Source organism: Hevea brasiliensis, chromosome 5 (assembly GCF_030052815.1).
Source record: "Hevea brasiliensis isolate MT/VB/25A 57/8 chromosome 5, ASM3005281v1, whole genome shotgun sequence".
NCBI lineage: Eukaryota > Viridiplantae > Streptophyta > Magnoliopsida > Malpighiales > Euphorbiaceae > Hevea > Hevea brasiliensis.
The window spans coordinates 105,267,013-105,285,686 of record NC_079497.1 but is presented as its reverse complement, the minus strand read 5'-3'; the positions used below and the strand labels follow the sequence as shown (position 1 = coordinate 105,285,686).

Below are 18,674 nucleotides of genomic sequence, written 5' to 3'. Positions count from 1 at the left end.
TAATTAAAAATAAAAAATTTTAATAAAAAAAAAAGTTATCTAACAATATTATGAAATAAAATATCACATGTGAGTTCCTTAAAAATAGAAAAAATTTAATAGAAAAAATCACATAATAATATAATAAAAAATATTACATAGCAATTTCATATAAAAAAATATTATATGACAGATTTTTAAAAATATTTTTCTGTTATATATATATATATATATATATATATATATATATATATATATATATATATATATATATATATTATAAAAAAATTTTAGTTTGATAAATTTTATTTTATAAAACTTTACTTTATCGTACCTACTTCAAACGAAGTGTTAAAATCAACATCTTGCTATTTTATTATATAATGACTAAATACTTTCTAAATTGTAATATTAATTAGACAATCTGCATATGATTTTTTTTTTTAAGTCATATATAAGGCCTTTCCGCATATTAGGTATAATTTTGCTTTTGCTTGTAATGCTGAACCCAAGCCTGAGTAATTTGAGAGGCTAGGCCCAAATCTCATCTTCTAAAATAGTTGGTCCAAATTATTTTTCTTGGTCTCATGCCATTTTTGATATTGCAAATTTCATGAAGTAGATTATACCTAAAATAGCTAATAAGTATTATATAAATTGATAGTTATATATATATAATTTCCTTATATCATGTTACCGTCTCTATTTATTTACAATGTTAACGTGGAAAAGTAATCTCCTTATCTACTTATTTTAAAATTATTTATTATTATAATAAAAAAAAACGATAAAATCAATACCCATTAAATTTTAAAAGAAAAAAAAAAAAATATATATATATATATATATATATATATCTAAGCAAAGAAATATCACACATGCAATCACTCAACTCATTCTTATGAGCGTTTCATAAAAGTCATTAAACTTTAATATTTTTAATAAAATTTATTGAAATTTCATAAATATTATTATGACTAAAAATTAAAATTTAATTATTTTACAAATAAAATTATCTAACTAATGATTATTAGTAGAAAAAGAATGAAAAACTTTAAATTTTTAATTATAGTAACTTTTATAAAATTATAATGAAATATAATAAATTTTATAAAAAAAATTAAAGCATAATAATTTTTAAATTAATAAATTTTATAAAAAAAAATTCAATATTATTTTATAAAAATATTTATAAAATTAAATTGATCTAGTGTGATGATTACCTAGATAAAAGTTGTAAATAAGGCATCAACACATTGAGAATACATTACAAATACTTAATCTAACAAGACATACATCTAGTCCCTAAGAAGTCCCCACAGGAACAAATGATAAAATTGGAACTTACAGATGCATCCGAACAAACTCGTACAATGATTCTGATGAAAAAAAAAAATCCAACTGCATCAGAAGTCATGAGCAACTGCATACAAAACTTTACATGAATCATCCTTTCATTTTTCATTGCAATTTGATGCGATCGAGACTCTGAGACACGGTTTTCATCCTGGGACGAACTTCAGGGTCGAGTTCAGTACAATTGAGTGCAATATGAAACACTGAAATAACCTGTTTCTTTGCATAAACCTCACTCAATAATGCTGGGTCTATAATCTCAGATAACAGGCGTTCTTCTCGAAACACCTTCCTCACGAGACTTTCTAGTCCTTTCTCATCATTTTCTGGTCCTGCATCAGGTAGCCTACCAGTTAAAAGTTCCATCAGGATGATTCCAAAAGAGTACACATCACCTTTCTGACTGAACTTGGTGCCAAATGCTCGAGCCTCAGGTGCCAAGTAAAAATTAGAGGGCGCTGAAACCCTTGAGCCAATTGTAGAGGATATAATGGCTTGATTCAAATTTTGCTTTTTGGATGTTGAAGTTGTAAACTTGGAGGTACTGGGGACAAGACGGGCGAGTCCAAAACTCGAGATATAAGGCTGGAGCTCATCATCGAGAAGGATTTTTGTGGATTTTAAGTTTCCATGAACATATTTTCTAGGGCTGTATTCATGAATATACATTAGACCCCTTGCAGTTCCTTGAGCAATTTTCAACCTTGCTGCCCACGATAGTGGTGGCAATGTATTTGAAGGTCCTCCTGCAATGATTATAACATCACAGAAGAAAAGCAGCATTGAAATTGTTATCTGACAGACCAGAAAAAAATATCAAAAGAGTTCACAGGGAAAACGGTAAAAACAAATGCATGTGAAGCATCAATATTCTGCCAAGTGGTCCATTTTTCTTGTCAACATCAAGTATAACACAGTTTTTTGGCATTCACTGTGGATTAGGTCTCAGTATTTATTTTTCAAAGAGCAATCAGTGGGCAAGAGCGGACCACCTCGGTTCTTTATTATGAGTTCAGAAACTAGTGAACATTCTCCCACGATGAAAGTTGAAACAATAAATCTATGCAGGACAAAGACTAAATCTCACATTAGGGAAGAAAACAAGGGGAAAGGCAACACACATGCATCAGAACCTATTACTGGGTGAAGAAGACGAGAGTACCTAACGAAGACAAAACTTACATTCAGATTGGCCTAAATAAATTTCCAAGAGTCATAATCAACTAAAGAACTGATTAAAAAGGAAAAGAAATGGTAGTGAATAATGATGAATTGGCCAAAGTTAAATTAGTCCCCTCCATGATTCCACTCGCTCCCAATGCAAAGCCTAAACGTATCATTTGCTCTAAAAAATTAGGTGAATTAATTTGAAGTCCTCAAATTTTTATATTATTTGTTAGTTGGCCCTTGAATTTTGACATTGACATTAGTCCATAACTTTCTATGCTATTCTGTCTACTAAATAATCATTCTGTCCAAATGCAATCCAACTATACTCCCGTCTTACATAGCACTTACATCCCCTACCTCATTTCTCTCTCTTCTCTCCCCTGCATCTATCTCCCTCCCTCTCCCCATTTCTCTCTCTCTCTCTCTCTCTCTCTCTCTCTCTCCAACTCAACAAGAGCAAAATCAACAACCCCAAAAAATAATGAATCAAAATCAACTGCAAACCAACAAGTTTCAAGAATTTCAAAAATCAAAATTACAATCGACAAGTTTCAAGAATTCACAATCATCATTCTTTCCATGCCTAGTCCACTCCCTCCCAACCAAAAGATCTCTAGTGAAATCAGGTTTATGACAAACTTGGAATTGTGGCAACTCATAATTAGCTTTAAAAACCTAATTTGAACCTTACAACTTAGGTACTTAGTTTAGCTTACAAAAATTAGTTATGAGCTAATTCAATCATATAAGCATTTAAAATTTTAAAAAATTACATGTTTAGTTACAGTGTTCATAAGTATTTGATTTAACAAAAATTAACTTATAAGCACATTTATTGTTAAGATTACTAAAAGAATATTAAATAAGATATGTAGTAAAATTTTAAAATTAAATGAGAGTAGTATGGTCAAACACTTAGTCAAACTCATTTATAAGCATCAAAATAAAAAGTTGATCTATCCCAGCTTATTTCTTTTAGCATATAAGCTCAACTTATAAGTTTAAAAAATATTATAAACAAATGGGTAAATTTATTTTTTGAGCTTTACCAACTCATAAGTTAAAACAAACACCGTCTTAAACAAATCTTTATCATAGATAAATCATGTTAGTGAAAATATAAGACCCTTAAAACTTAGCTATTTTATTTGCTAAGGGTAATAAGCTATTTAGCAGACTAAAGGACAATTTATTAGCTATTTGAATAAGGGTAATTTAGCCTTTTCACAATTAACGAGTGATAATAATTTTTAAAATTAGAATAAAGGACTATTTAGTAGACAAAATAAAAAGTTAGAGACTAATTAATATAATTATTAAAATTCAAAAATCAACTAAGAAATAATGAGAAAACTTAAGGATCCTAAAATAATTCTCCCAAAAAAAAATCTAAAACAAAGATGCAAACAAATTCTAACACATATGATCAAGCAACAAAGCATCATCTTTTATTTCGAAAGAGAATAATAACTTCGAAAGAGAATGAGTTTAATATATTAATATTTATGTAAATTAATTAAAACATATATAACCAACACATAAATTTATAGATAAATATTTAATTTAATATTTATTAAATTCAATCTCATATCCGTACGAGGGCACGTCTATTAAACTTGTTGACATTATTAACCTTATTTCTATCCAGCAAGTAAACAAAGGTCGAAGTAATATTACCATGCAGCGCTGTGTATAAGCTCCCATTGCGTATGAAATCGGAGATCAGCAACTTCTCATCATTGGCATAGTAATATGCTTTCAACCGCACGATGTTAGGATGGTGGACCCTCCCAATTGCCTCCACCTCGGACTCAAACTCCTTGAACCTCCACGTGGCATCACCTTCGTTCAACCTCCTTACAGCAACTACGGAAGGCACCACCGTACCAGATCCTCTCCCGCCCACCGCCACCTTGTACACTATCCCACTACGGCTTTTCCCCACCACGTACGCCGATGCCCTCAACAAATCTTCTAATTCCATATTAAACCCCTCGTCGATCACTACGAATCTACCCTTCTGCCCGTCCTCGTTCAAATCACTGGTGTTACCCATGTCATTCTCCCCTCCCATCTTGCCCTTCTCCGCAGCAGAACCCCATTTCCTCCGGAATAGCCACACCGAGACCGAGACGGCACCGATCACCAATGAAACACCCGAAATTAAAGGAACTGCCACCGTCCTATTTCTCGCTTTCCGTTTATCTTCGGTTTCAGCAACAAAATCGTGGTTAGCATCCCTAGGGTTTTCAGGATTTTCTGGGTTTCCGCTGGTCGTAATGTTGAAAGCCTCTGGACATGGAGTCTGCAATGGAAACCCACAAAGACTGGGGTTTCCTGCAAATGCAGTAGGACCCTGGTTTACCAATGACCCCTCCTGAGGTACTTTTCCGCTAAGATTATTGTGCCTCAAATCCAAACTGACCATCACCGGAAATTTTCCGTATGATTCCGGAATCCTACCGGAAAATGCGTTATAAGACAAATTAAGAGTTCCGGAGAGGTTTTTCAGCTCAGCGAGAAATTCAGGAAGAGACCCATTAAGGAAATTTGAAGATAAATCCAAGTGGGTTAGAGCCTTTAAGGATTTTATCTGGGGTGAGACGGAACCGGAGAGAGAGTTATGAGACAAATCAAGAGAGCGTAGACTGGTGGCATTGAAGAGATTGGAAGGGATGGGCTTGGAGAAGTTATTGTAAGAGAGAGTAAGTCGAGTTAACGAGTCAAGGAGACCGAGTTCGGAGGGAAGATAACCAGTAAAGCTTCTGTTTGGGAGAATGAGAGATGTGACTCGGTGATTAATGCAAGTAATTCCGTGCCAGTGGCATGGAGTTGGATCAGAATCGGACCAAGAAGCAAGAACTTGAGTAGGGTCGGTAGTGATTGCAGCTTTGAGAGCCAAGAGGGCGAGGCCATCTATGGTAAGAGAGACAGAGAGTGGAGAAAGGAGAAGAACAAGAAATGTAGTGATTATTGGAAACGAGTCGAGCAGCATTTTCTGTTGTAATTATGGTGGCTCTTTGAAAGATTTTGATGGGGAAAAATCAAAGTCAGTGTTTGATCATTTGAGAGAATGGAAGAATGCAACGAGGAGTTGCAGAGAATTGACTGGTATATTGGCTAAGGGCGAAGAAGACGAAGTGAAGAAGGAGAAGAGGAGGTGAAGAGAAGGGCAGGTTTCTGATTTCTGGTTTGAAGTTTGAACTTTGTTTTTGGGGATATCGAGGTGGCGAGCAACGTGGAACACTGTGACTGTAAATTTGAATTCTTATCATGGCATACTAGCCTCCTTTAGATTTTTTTTTTTCGTATAAAATTAAATTTAATTTTTATTGGATAAAGACAAATTAAAATAATAAAAAACTTTTAAAAAAATAAGATTTTTATTTATAGTCTATCTAAATATTTAAAAATAAATTTTAATTATTTAAAATAAAAATTATTAAGCATATCAATATAATTGCATTATCATTCACTATTACTTGTGATTTATTTTTTATATTATAAAAATATATATATCTTTTTATAAAAAAAAAGTATCTTTTTATAAAAGAGAAAGGATTATTTTATGTGTATCATAAATATTTTATAATTTTTTAATTAAATTTTTAAAAAAATTTATTAAATAATTAATTATATATTTTTAAATTAATTTATAAATTAAAAATTATATTTTAAATTAAAGTTAAGCTAAACATCTCTAGATTTAAGAAATTAGTCATTTAAAAAAAATTAAATTTATAAGTGTAATTCTATTTCCTTAATTTGTACAAGCAATTGAATCATCTATCAAGAGAAACCAAAAAAAAAAAAAATTGATAGTCCAAATGAGGCAAATAGTTCAAAAGAAGATTGAGTGGTGGCATGTGTTAGTTGGATGGAGTATGATTACAAATTGATAAGTGGTGGCAAATTGATGATGATGCCTTTTAATTTTTGAGGGAAAAGTCATGGGGAATTAGCAAGGAAACCCATTTGTGAAATTAAGTGAAAGAAAATAATCCTTTCATGCACTAATAAGAAAGAAAAAGGGTTGATTAATTCATTTTTTTGTAATTATAACAATGATTATGTGAGAAAGATGGTGGGTGGCAACATGGTAAATAAATATAGATAAACCCATCATGAAATTATAATTTTGCAATTATTCTATTGTATTTCTTGATATTGACTGTTTTTCTTTAATAATTTCCCTATTTTCTTAGAAAATTTGTATTAAATAACTTCTTAGAAAATTTTCCACTAATCAACATTCATATAATTTTTTCTGTCTTAAAAAATTTTTCAAAAAATAAAATTTAAGATTCAACTATCTATATTTAAAATAAATATTTAATTATTAAATTTAATAATATTTAAAATGTCCATACTCATCAAAAAATATATATAGTATATATTGAAAAAAAAAAGAGTGAGCCAATATGATTGTTTGGTTATATTTAACATAGAGCATTAAATATCTTAATATAAAAAAATAAAATAAATTAATAAAAAAAATAAAAAAAAGAAGAAATTTAAAATAATATGAAAGATAAGTGGTTTAAAAAGATTTATAATTTTTGAAGTTGCTTTTTAGTAAAGCTAAATGATAAAAAAAAGATTTCATTTCATTTTTATTAATTTGAAATTAAGATTTAATTATTATTATTATATTAAATTATTAAATATTAATATAATTATTTTTATTTTAAAATTATTAAAAATAACATGTATATAAAATTTAAATTTATAATTACGTAATAAAAAAAATTCAATTGACATATTTATATAATTCTTAAAACAATAAAAAAATTAGTTTATTTGCCTATAGTTAATTGTAATTTTAGATTCACTAATTTTTTAAATTTATAGTTAAATATTTATTTTATAATATAATTAAATAATAATTAAGTCGATTATTTACGTCCCTTTAAAAAAATAATATAAAATAAAAAAAGTAAAACTGGTTTAAAATACGTTTTAAATATTTTAAATATTATTAAAAGAATTTAAAAAATAATTATTTTATTATTTTAATATTTTTATAATTAAAATATATTAAATTTAATTTTAATATTTTTTATTAATATATTTTCAAAAAATATTTTTCATCGTATCAAACGTTCACTCAGTGGCCATGTAAATTTGTTATTTACTTGTCTTTTGTGCCAGGATATCATTAAGCACAGGACAACATGCAGGTGCAGTGCAGACATGCTTATGAGCTTTACTTTTACAATTTCCACCAACAAGGACAGTTTAGTCATTTTACTCAGCAGCCGGTGAAGGCTCAAAATAAACCCACGGGAATCCTCCAAATCATTTCTGCTTATTGCCTTTTACACTATATTTGCATAAATTTTAAGGGAAAAAAAATATATTTTTTTTTATTTTATATTTTATATTTTATATTTATATGAGTGAAAAAAAAAGTAAAAGAGAAAGAGTTAGCGCTAAAATTTTTTTTTTTTAATTTTTATTTTTTTTCTAATTTAGTGAAAAAATAACTAAAAAAAATTTTTCCTTCTTTATTTTCCTTCTCTTATCCAAACAATAAAAAAGCCTTTTTAAAGTTATTTTTTCTTACTTATTTTCCTTTCTCTCCCTTTTCCACCCATCCAAACATAGTGTTAGGGGAATAAATGCTTAAGCTTAATTAAAAATTTAATTAATGTGGATTAGCACTTTGCTAAAAATAAATAAAGTCTTATGATCAAAAGAGGGCATGAGAGATGGAATAATGGGACTTACTACAACTTGTGATTTACCTACCATTATTTGACATTTGAAATTTGTAGTAAGTTAGAATCTTGGAATGTTTGAATTTAGACAAAAACTCATGCTGATCTCTAAGTAGATTTGTATAAATGGACAATTTAGAAAAGCATCTATCTATATTGATTAATAAGAAATTAAGAAAAATAAGAGATTAAAAAAATTTGAAGAATGTTTGGCTTTGGTAATGTTTATCTTAATACCCTTTATGTTAATTTTGAAAAAAAAATATTAGGGTAGAAAATTATTTTACTATCATCATTTTATTTTTCTTAATAATAATAGTATATTTTTTTTTTGTCATTAATTAAATTTTAGTCTTTTACAATTAAAAAGTTTCAGTTTGCACTAAATAATTAATTTTATTTATTAATTTGATTAATTAATGACCTAAAATGATTATTAAATAAATATCAATTTAACAAACAAAAATCAAATTCCAACAGTCTTTATCTTTACTTTATCTGTCCTTAATTTTCCAATTATTATATTTAAATTTATTTTTTCAAAACTTTGTATTTACTGTTCAAATAATCAAATAATTCATTTTTCATTTAATTACTTGTGAAATTGACAAAACTGCGTATAATAGAGTTAGTTTTTACAATCGTTTGATTCTAGAAATCAAAGCACAAATTAAATAATATACTCTATATCTGACACGTCTGCAAACCGTAAATTGTGAGATAGTCGATATTATTTTCTAAGGAAATAGTTTCTTTTTTCTTTCCCTCATTCAAACATAACATAAATTTTCTTTTCTTTTTATTAAATTTATTGCTAACTTATTAAACCCAATAACTTCCTTTGGAATAAATTATTTATAAGAAAAAAAATTAATTAAATTCTCATAAAATCATGGTTAATTTCTATTTATTTCAAAATGAAAATTTTTTAAATTAAAAAAATTAAATTATTTCATTCATGAGAATTAACTAAAAAGAAATTAATTAAATTAAATTATTGTAAAATTTAAACAAGGAGAATAAGTTTGAATAATTTCTCCTCCTCTCTCTTTACCTCCTTTAAAAATGTTCCATTCTCTTCCCCTTCCATCTTTACCTCATAGCCATACATAATATAAGAGAGATGGTTATGTTCTTCTAAGGGGAAATTAAATTACTATAATGTGGTCTGGTGCATTTATCAAGTAGGGTATTGAAATTAAGTTTGTGACAAAAAAAATACATTGGGGCTTTAAACTCCATTAGCAAAGAAGGGAAATTATCAATATATCATTAAAAAAAATTAAAATAAATTATAATTTAATCTTTAAAATTTATTAAAATTTATAGAGTAATTCATGTAATTTTAAAACCATCTATTTAGCCCTTAACATATAAAAAAATATAAATTAGTTTCTCTGTCTAATTATACGTCCAATTTATTATTAATTATACCAAAATAATATTATAATTTTTAATATAAATTTTATTATAAAATAGTCTTTATATTTTATAATATTTATTATTTTAATTATAATATTATCATTTTATTTAATCAATATTCTAGGTATATTATATATTTGAATTAAAAAATTTTAATTAAACAATTTATTTTTATATTATTTTATTTTGTAATTAATAAAAAATAAAAAATTAATATGAACATTTTTCTGTCTATATACATTTAGGTAAGGGTAAATATATAAGCTTATTAAAATATTATCGAGTAAATAAGTGAATCTTAAAAATACAAAAATTAATATATAAATTTTATTAAATTTTAAAAATTAAATTATAATTTAACGTAACAGCATTTATACTATTTCTTTTTTTTTATTAAGTAATTTTTTTTAATTTAAAAAAATCTATTTTAAAGAAATAAAATTTAAGTAAAAAATTATATAATTATATAAAAATTCAATTTAATTATTTTCTTCCATACATATATTTTTCAAGGCTGCCATCGGTGCCTTTCACTGGCGGTAGCCACCTCACTTTAATATTTTTTTTCTTCGTAATTGTCTTCTTCTTTGTCCTTGGGAATTACTTCTATCCTTATATGTGATTTTTCTAGGTTTTTCTTTGTCCTTTTCTCATTAAGACCAATCCTTAATATCGCTTACCACATTTAAAAATCTCAACCTTCTATACCCAAAAGTCAATGAAAGTGGGTCTTGGTTGCTTTTGTTTTACGGGTGGTAACATGAGCTCACCCTCCCCATATGTGCTCTTTTCATGTCATGGACCGTTGGTGGTAGTGACTAGTGCAGACAAGGATGAGGCAGCAACATCCCACCACATCAATGTCTGACAGCAACGAAACGATTTCATTATGGTGGATCTCATATCAATTTTACTACAATAAATGATTATAATAAAATCGTTGTATATAATAAACAGACACTTCTGCATTCAGGGTGAAAATATAAAGCAGCATAAAATGGTAGCTCCTCTACCTAGGCAATATATGAATATTAACAATGATAGTTTCCTCTACCTAGGCAGTATATGAATATTTTCACAGTATGTTTCTTGATACAAATATTAGCACTCTCCTTTCAAATCAAAAAATAATTAGAGTTTTGATTTCCCACCTTTACTTCCAGGAATCTGTAATGCATCATAATGACCAAAACCATGATACAGAACTCGAATTGGATTGTCATTGCCATATTCTTGACCATACTCGGCGACAGTTATAAGGCCACCATCTTTCTGTTCATACATGTAAACAGTGATTGCCATCCTGCAGTTATCAGGAGGCTTCTATCAATATAATGTCCTCCATACATTTTTTCCCCTAAGAATGAAAATCAAATACATTGTTGCATATGCACATTCTTTATCCAAGAGTATCCAGTTAGCAGGCAACATTTCGAGAGAGAGAGAGAGAGAGAGAGAGAGTTTTACTTGAGAACATGTGAAGCCATGAACAACTCAGGTTCACCCCCCCATATGTGTGGCTTCCTCATATGTGCCACATAGGTGTTAAAATCACCTTCTACAAACCTATCAATGTGGTTAAGTACAATTTATGAGTAAAATTTCAACAGTATATATATGCCACCATGTGTATGTCCTGGAAAACTATTATATGAGTTCTTGAAATTCCGAGTACATGCTTGACAAGAAACCATCAAACCAGTATTCAAGAATTGCCTAGATGAATACAAAGTCTTCTTTCATTCTCATTTTATTATTATTATTATTATTTAAATTGATTGTGTAAGATGTACATTGCCACATTGGTTAACAGTTTGGGGAGCCGCTAAAATGGTTCTACAACTAAAGTTTCTTACCATTCTGTCTCTTGCCTCCTCTTGATAAACTCATCAGCAACCTGACAAATTTAACAAACCAACAATAATCATAAGTCCTTTTGATGAAAAATTAATGCAAACAACTGGAGCCTGCCTTCTACATTTGAACATATCATTAGGCAACTGCCTGTAATATATGAGTCAATCTAGGTCTATACAGAGTCATCATTTTCACTGCTTAAAAGTTCTACCTGAAAGAAGCATTCCAAAAGAAGTGGTGGGAGAGAGAGACACAAAATTAATGATACAATACAAAAGCAAACGCAACAGAAGGCAATGGATGGCAATCTTGCAAGTTGCACGCCATGAACCATATTTTTCACAGAAACCAAATTTCAGATTCAAAATTATGAAAAAGGCATTAGTAAGATACTCTAGTCCGCAAGTCATCAGCTAATTCTCTCTGAAGACTTTCACTTGGGGCTGGTTTTCTGGCTCGTAAACAAGCCCCATGGGCCACAGAGCGGAACATACACCTTCCATCTCCTGGTATTCCTGCAAAGGACAAATACTGACACATGAAAACAAGTAACAAAATTGAGTATCAAGAACAGAAACAAGTAAATATTAGGTGCATCATTAACTAACTGTAAATATCAGGACATGTTGGTGCTCACCAGTAATGGAATAATCAGTATAGACTTTCTTCCCATGCGAGAATTTAACATATGATAAATCAGAATCATCCTCTTCATCCTTCTTCTCCGCAGCTGCTTCAGCATGTGTTGACTCAAAACTTGAAAAACAAATCAAGGGACCAAAAATTAAGCCTGCTGAGGCATATTCTTGCAACCATGATATAGATCCCACATTACCCTTTATTTTGGAGTGTGTTTCTCGTTTTGACAATGAAAACCTCAAGTTGAAAGTTTGATATGTCAGTGAAATATTGAAGTGTCTCTTCAAAGGACCTCTAGCATTAAATAAACCTTTCACTGTAAATGACTGGCAATTGCCACTCTGCTTGGATGAGCCTGGCCTAAAACAGCTCCTATGCAATGTGTGAAAGCTACTAATAGATGGACTAGTTAATTTCTTTGAGACAGATAAGTGAGCATAATTTTCTCTAGAATTTCCAGGGCACAAACTGAAACAACTGGATTGTCCTCTGGACAACAAATTCAAAATAGTGCTGCCCATATGTTGAACACACTCACTCAGGTAGACAGCATTTCTTACACCTGTGCTGATGGGAGAGCAAATTATATCATCCTGGCATAGCCTGAGGCAGAAGCTCAATGTGAGACATTTTAGTTAAGTTTGAAAAAAAAATTAAGTAGAAAGCCCTTAAAAAATACAACCATATATATAAGGAGATCCTAAGGAAGATATTAGTTCAAGGCAGTGATCAAATAGGAAGGAGATCCTACAGTTAACGTCATTTGGATTGCAGTGAAGGATATATAAGCAGGGATTAGTAAATTCAAAGCACGAGGTAACTAGTCAAAGAACTCATAGTCACAGTATCTTTGTTCTTTAACACAAATCTCACAATAATCATACTTTCTCAGAGTCAAGTCAAATTAGAAAACCAGTTTTATCATTTTAACAACCAGGTTAGGAATCTGCTGAATCCCCAAGCAGAGGGGTTTTCACTATCTTACAGAACTTCATAATTGTTAGTCACAGAAGCTATTAGGCTTACGTAACAAATGGGAGGTGTGATTCTCACATTCCTTCAGCTTTCTTCTAAATCAAAGAAAAAAAATTTGATATTATGATCATAAACTGCCTGGAAGTCAACTTCATAAAAGAATGATGATATACTAATCCAATAATATTATAGGATTAGCATTCTAAACTGTTGTTCAGCGACATATAATTACCATTAGCATTCCTAAACTTGAATCATCCTTGCATTTTCAAGTAATAAATGCTACACAAAAAATAAGTATAACAAAGAATCTTAATGACACCTATATAATTCAAACCAAAAATCCTAGCATGCTCTGGCATCAGAACAATTTGGATTTTTATCTATGAGATTCTATTATGATCTTTGATACAATTGTCAATGCCTTTTGACGATTCATGAATTTATCATAATATACACTTCCTTGACAATAAGCAAGCTATCATTCATGTTTCAAAAATTCTTGTATCAAGAAGAATGATAAATGATAATAAGAATTCACAGCAGAAAGTGGAGAACAGTGCCATACAAAATCTTCATCATAATTAAAATATCAAAAAGAGTCATCAAATCTCTAGTTGTCTTCAACAAATGCATCAAAATTCATCACAACTCTTTTCCTCAAATTTCAGGATCTAAGATTTCAATGTCAATAAATGATTTGGCTAACATAACAGATAAAACTACCACACAGAAAAAAAGGAAAACTTCAAGAAAAAGGAAAAGAGAGATGCTAACTGGATTTTCAATCATGTATACAGCAACCTAATGACCAGTTGACCACATTACAAAGAAAAAGAATCAAGAATACATATATGCAAGTTTCCCGAAATTCAATTGCCATCTAAAAGCAATATAACTACAAATGTACATGAAAAGAAAGTTAGCAAGATTGAAGAAGTTAATATAGAAATGTAAAGGATAAAGGCAGAGAACCTCTAGAATTGGCAACAAAACAACACAAGAAGAAGAAGAAACACTTTTGGTTTTATTTAAGAACAATTTCAAATAATTTTAGGAACCCAGAAAGACAAGCACGTGAAATCAAGAAACAAAAAGGCTGCTACGCGTAGAATCTAGAAATGGAGAGAAAAGAAGGGCCTCTTAAGCAAAGAATTATACCTGCTTTGGCCCCCCAAAAAAATAATTAACTTTATCAGAGAAGCCACGGAAAATGAGATTCAATGTTTTCCATTTTGGTTTAGATTGTTAAATAAGCACAGCACTTTTCAGTTGCTTTTTGATCTCTGCCGGTGAACTTGGAGCTTCAGCTTGCAGCATACCTGGTTCGTGGATCATTTTTATGCAACTCCATCAATTTTGAGATTATTTTATTTTTTTTCCTCGCTTTTAATTTGTTATTAAAAGATTTTCGAATTTTAATTTTATTTTCCAAAAATTTTTAAATTTTTATATTAAAAATAAATAATGAAATTATATTTTTACCCACCCTTTTAAAAAAATAAAATTACTATTTACTTCTTTTCCTTTCTCTTCTTTATAATCAAATCAATTAATGAATATTTATTAATAAAATTATTTTATTAATAAATAATTATTAATATCAAATATATCCTATAATTATTTGATTTTATTATAAAATAAAATTATTTTATTATAAAAAATAAAATAATTTTAGAAAATTTTATAATTGATCTCATGAAATTTTTATCAATTGTTCCGTAAATTAATTAAATACTAAAATTTTATTAACTTAAAAGAAAAAAAAAAGGAAAGTTTGCTCATGTAAAATAACATATAATATTTTTTAGAAAATTTAATAAATATATTATATCTATCAAATTTTATTAAAAAAAATTATAACAACGAGTTACACATTCATTATAGCATTAATTTCAAAAAATGATTTTTTTTATATGAAGTGTATGAATATATGTAATATTAATATTATTTTAATTATTTTAGTATTTCATAGAATGAGTAACATGTTTTTGTGACATATATAATTCATTTATTAGAGTTTTAAAAAATATTATCTGTTTTTTTATATAAAAAAATTTTATTTTTCTTTAAGTTAATAAAATTTTCATAATTAATTATTTTACAAGAAAAAAAATCAATTTTTAAAAATCTCATAAGATAAATAGTAAAATTTTGTTATATTTAAATAGCTATTAAATACAACATGAATATATATATATATATATATATATATATATATATATATATATATATATATATATATATATATATATATATATAGAGGTACTCCTAAGAGAATATGTAATATTTTCTTTTATAATATTACAATGTGGTTAATATGTGGTATTATCCATTATATGTAAATTATAAATTATTTAATAGTTACTCTATTAATACTCCAATAAGTAGTAATTATTATAAGATAACTTATATATATATTAATTACATATATTTATATTTATATTATATATAGATAGATTTTAATTATTTCTATAATGAAATTTTTATTAAAAAGTTTGAGAAGTAAAAATAATAAAAATAAAATTTAAAATAATTAATAAAACATTTAAATATTACATTATTTTTATATATTAAAAATAAATAAATATATATATATATATAAATTAAATTTCTTAATAGTCATGTGCATTAGCACGGCAATTCCCATGATATTTTCTTTTATAGTGTTATTACGTAACTTTTCTATTATATATAAATTATAAATTATTTAATAATTGCCTTATTAATAAATAGTTATTATTATAAGGTAACTTACAATGTATTAACATATATTAATTAAAAGAAAAAAATACACTTAAGTATCATGTAGTTTACGCATTTTATTAAAAGAGGCTTGAGATTTTCTTTTTTGCACAGAAAGCCCATGGCTTGACACTATTAGCACTTAAGGGATAAAATAACTAACGGTGTTAGATTTTTGCTGATATAGCAAGTATGTGCTGACATGCGATGAGGTGGCAAAACGTGACATTGATGTGACATGCCATCAATGCCACGTCAGCAATAAGTCAGCGCCACGTCAGCAATTTTATTATTATTATTATTTATTTTGGGACCTAAGTACGAAAGGTTAAAAAAACATGTCCTTTTAAGTGTTAAAAGCTAAAATAACATGTCCCTTAAGTGCCAAAAAAAGAAAAGCTCGAACCCTGAATGCTAAAGGTCAAAATTATATGATACTTAAGTATACTTTACGCTTTGATTTACAAATCAATCTTTAAATATCATAATTATTTCTAATTCATTTACCTCTATCTCAAGGGAGACAAAGATGGAGAGAAACCAAAATAGTAAGAGAGAAAGGGTGAAAGAGATAGATAGAGGGAGACAGAAATGGAGGGAGGGAGAGAGGGATGGAGAGAGACCCATATAGAAAGAGAGAGAAAGAAAGAAATGGATAAAGGGAGAGAGACCCAAATAGTAAGAGAAATGATGAAAGACATGAACAGAGAGAAACAGAGTGAGAGGGAGAGACAAGAACAAATAGATTATAATAATTATAATATTTATGTACTTATTTACCAAAATATAAATACTTATTTATAAATTAAAAGTAAAATACATTTAAGTATCATGTATTTTTAAACTTTTAACATTTAAGGCCCGAGCTTTCTATTTTTTGGCACTTAAGAGTCATATATTTTTAATATTTTGCACTTAGGTCTCAAAAAAAAAAAAAAAAAATAATAATAATAATAATAATAATAATAATAATATTATTATTATTATTATTATTATCATTGACGTGGCACTAACTTATCGCTAACGTGGCATTGCGATGTGGCATTGATAGCATATCACGTCAGTGCCACGCATCAGCGCATACCTATCATATTAGTTAAAAATCTAACACTGTTAGTCACTTTATTCCTTAAGTGCTAACGGGATTAAACCTTAAGCCCTTATATGCCAAAAAAAAAAAAAACATTAAGTCTCTTTTAATAAAACACGTAAACTACAGAGTATAGAGTACAAACGTAGAGGTTTATATTTATTTGGCCAATAAGCCAAGAAATAATTATAAAAGTCCACCGTGAATATGGTAGTGTTTTGTTTAAGCTTTCTAAACTTGCCTGATTGTATCTGCAATCTATATGTTCTATTTCAAAATTCAGGTTTATGCAACAAAAGCATCTTATTGTCACTGAAGTTTTCAGAAATCTTAATTCTGAGAAGAAATTTAAGCTGATCAAGCTTGGTATATACTTGATTTTCTTTTCCATTGTTATCTTCATTTCCTTTCTTTTCCCTACCTGCTTGCACTTGAACATACGGGTCAGTCTTCAGAGTAGCACCCTCTAACTCTTGTTTGCTGAACAAGCTCAAATTCAAGCTCGGGTTCAACAACTCTGGGGTGCAGCTCCAGTTATCAGGCAATTGTTTCCGGTATATACCAGGATTGATCATGGCCCAATTGGGTGATGTGGATCGAATTTCATGGGCCTGATCTAGCCAGGCCATACTCACAAGCCAACGAAGACAGAGTGAGAGCTTGGTAAAACTAAAAAGCAAAAATGTTTGACAAGTTCCTAAAATTACAGTTGGGCCGGAAAATGAAGAGGCTATAAAAAAACTGCACCCACTTTATCTCCCAATGCTACAAATGTCGTACATGCCCGACAGCTGGGCAGACCCGACATACTGTAGGCGGCTTGACAACAGCTTTGCCTTTTTGGGCCTTAAATGAGAACATCATAAAAGCTCATGGGGCCCACTGATTTCAGATTTCTGAGGTGGGGGTCCAAAGTCCTGATGATGATGGGAAATTTTTAACCACTTGATGTATTACGTCAAGAACCAATCGGCCTGTGGCCTTTAGTGGCAATGTTGAGTCATTTTCGGGCCATAGATTTGACTGCACTTGTCTTCTGCATTTCCCCATGTGGACCCAACATCATCCAGCTCTGCTTTTCGCTACAACAAGTGGTTCCTTTTATCCTTGTTTGGGTCGCTATCAATGGCGAAGAAGAAATTTTTGAGGATCCTGATATTCCATATCCTGCCTTGCCTCGCTCTTTGGCCAAGAAATTTCCGTTAAGTTGAGGATGGGAAGCGATCCTCGCTTGGTTACCATTCCCGCATATAATTTAGTCTCGAGGGCATTTTGGGAAACTGGAGAAATGATAAGAGGTGGAGCCCACTTTATTATATACTGTCTTTTACTGTTTGGGAAACTCGTCCTGAGCCCCCCTCTAGCGATTGACATTGCCCCAGACTCCCATGTCACGGTGTGGGCTTCTCATCTAATGTCACACTACTTAATCATTCTCAAATGTTGTCCGCAAGAAAAAAATTTCAATTTTAGCTTCTCTCCAAGAAATTGCTTCTTTCATGTGTGAAAGTATAATAATTTCTCTTTTGATAATGTTGTTTTTCATATGAGACATTAGTTGATCAAGACTTAGTATATTCTTTTTTTCATATGTAGCTTCGTTTCTTTCTCAGATTCTCAAATTTAGATGCTGTATATTAGCTATTTTCCAACTAAGATATATTCCTAATCCTTATTCATAGAGATTGAAGAGAACTAACATTCTAATATGTTAGAGATGG

The 18,674-nt window shown here is 29.2% G+C and overlaps 2 protein-coding genes across 3 annotated transcripts; both read right to left on the bottom strand.

The window, feature by feature from the left end:
• Positions 1–1,220: 1,220 nt before the first annotated feature.
• LOC110636292 (receptor protein kinase-like protein ZAR1) lies at positions 1,221–5,756 on the bottom strand. Its single transcript, XM_021785942.2, has 2 exons — positions 4,183–5,756; positions 1,221–2,081 (listed from the first exon to the last, which is right to left on the bottom strand). Exons 1-2 carry the CDS (start codon positions 5,498–5,500, stop codon positions 1,441–1,443), a joined length of 1,959 nt encoding a protein of 652 aa, XP_021641634.2. The 5' UTR covers positions 5,501–5,756; the 3' UTR covers positions 1,221–1,440.
• Positions 5,757–10,539: 4,783 nt separating this feature from the next.
• On the bottom strand, positions 10,540–14,440 carry LOC110636293 (OVARIAN TUMOR DOMAIN-containing deubiquitinating enzyme 4). 2 transcript variants are annotated; one of them, XM_021785943.2, is made up of 6 exons: positions 14,280–14,440; positions 12,142–12,746; positions 11,898–12,019; positions 11,504–11,544; positions 11,115–11,213; positions 10,540–10,950 (listed from the first exon to the last, which is right to left on the bottom strand). In XM_021785943.2, the coding sequence occupies exons 2-6, from the start codon at positions 12,662–12,664 to the stop codon at positions 10,779–10,781; spliced, it is 957 nt and encodes a 318-aa protein (XP_021641635.2). In that variant the 5' UTR covers positions 12,665–12,746; positions 14,280–14,440; the 3' UTR covers positions 10,540–10,778. The 2 variants fall into 2 exon arrangements, with proteins under 2 accessions (XP_021641635.2, XP_021641637.2); XM_021785945.2 differs by lacking the exon at positions 14,280–14,440 and adding an exon at positions 14,094–14,249.
• Between the last annotated feature and the right edge of the window lie 4,234 nt (positions 14,441–18,674).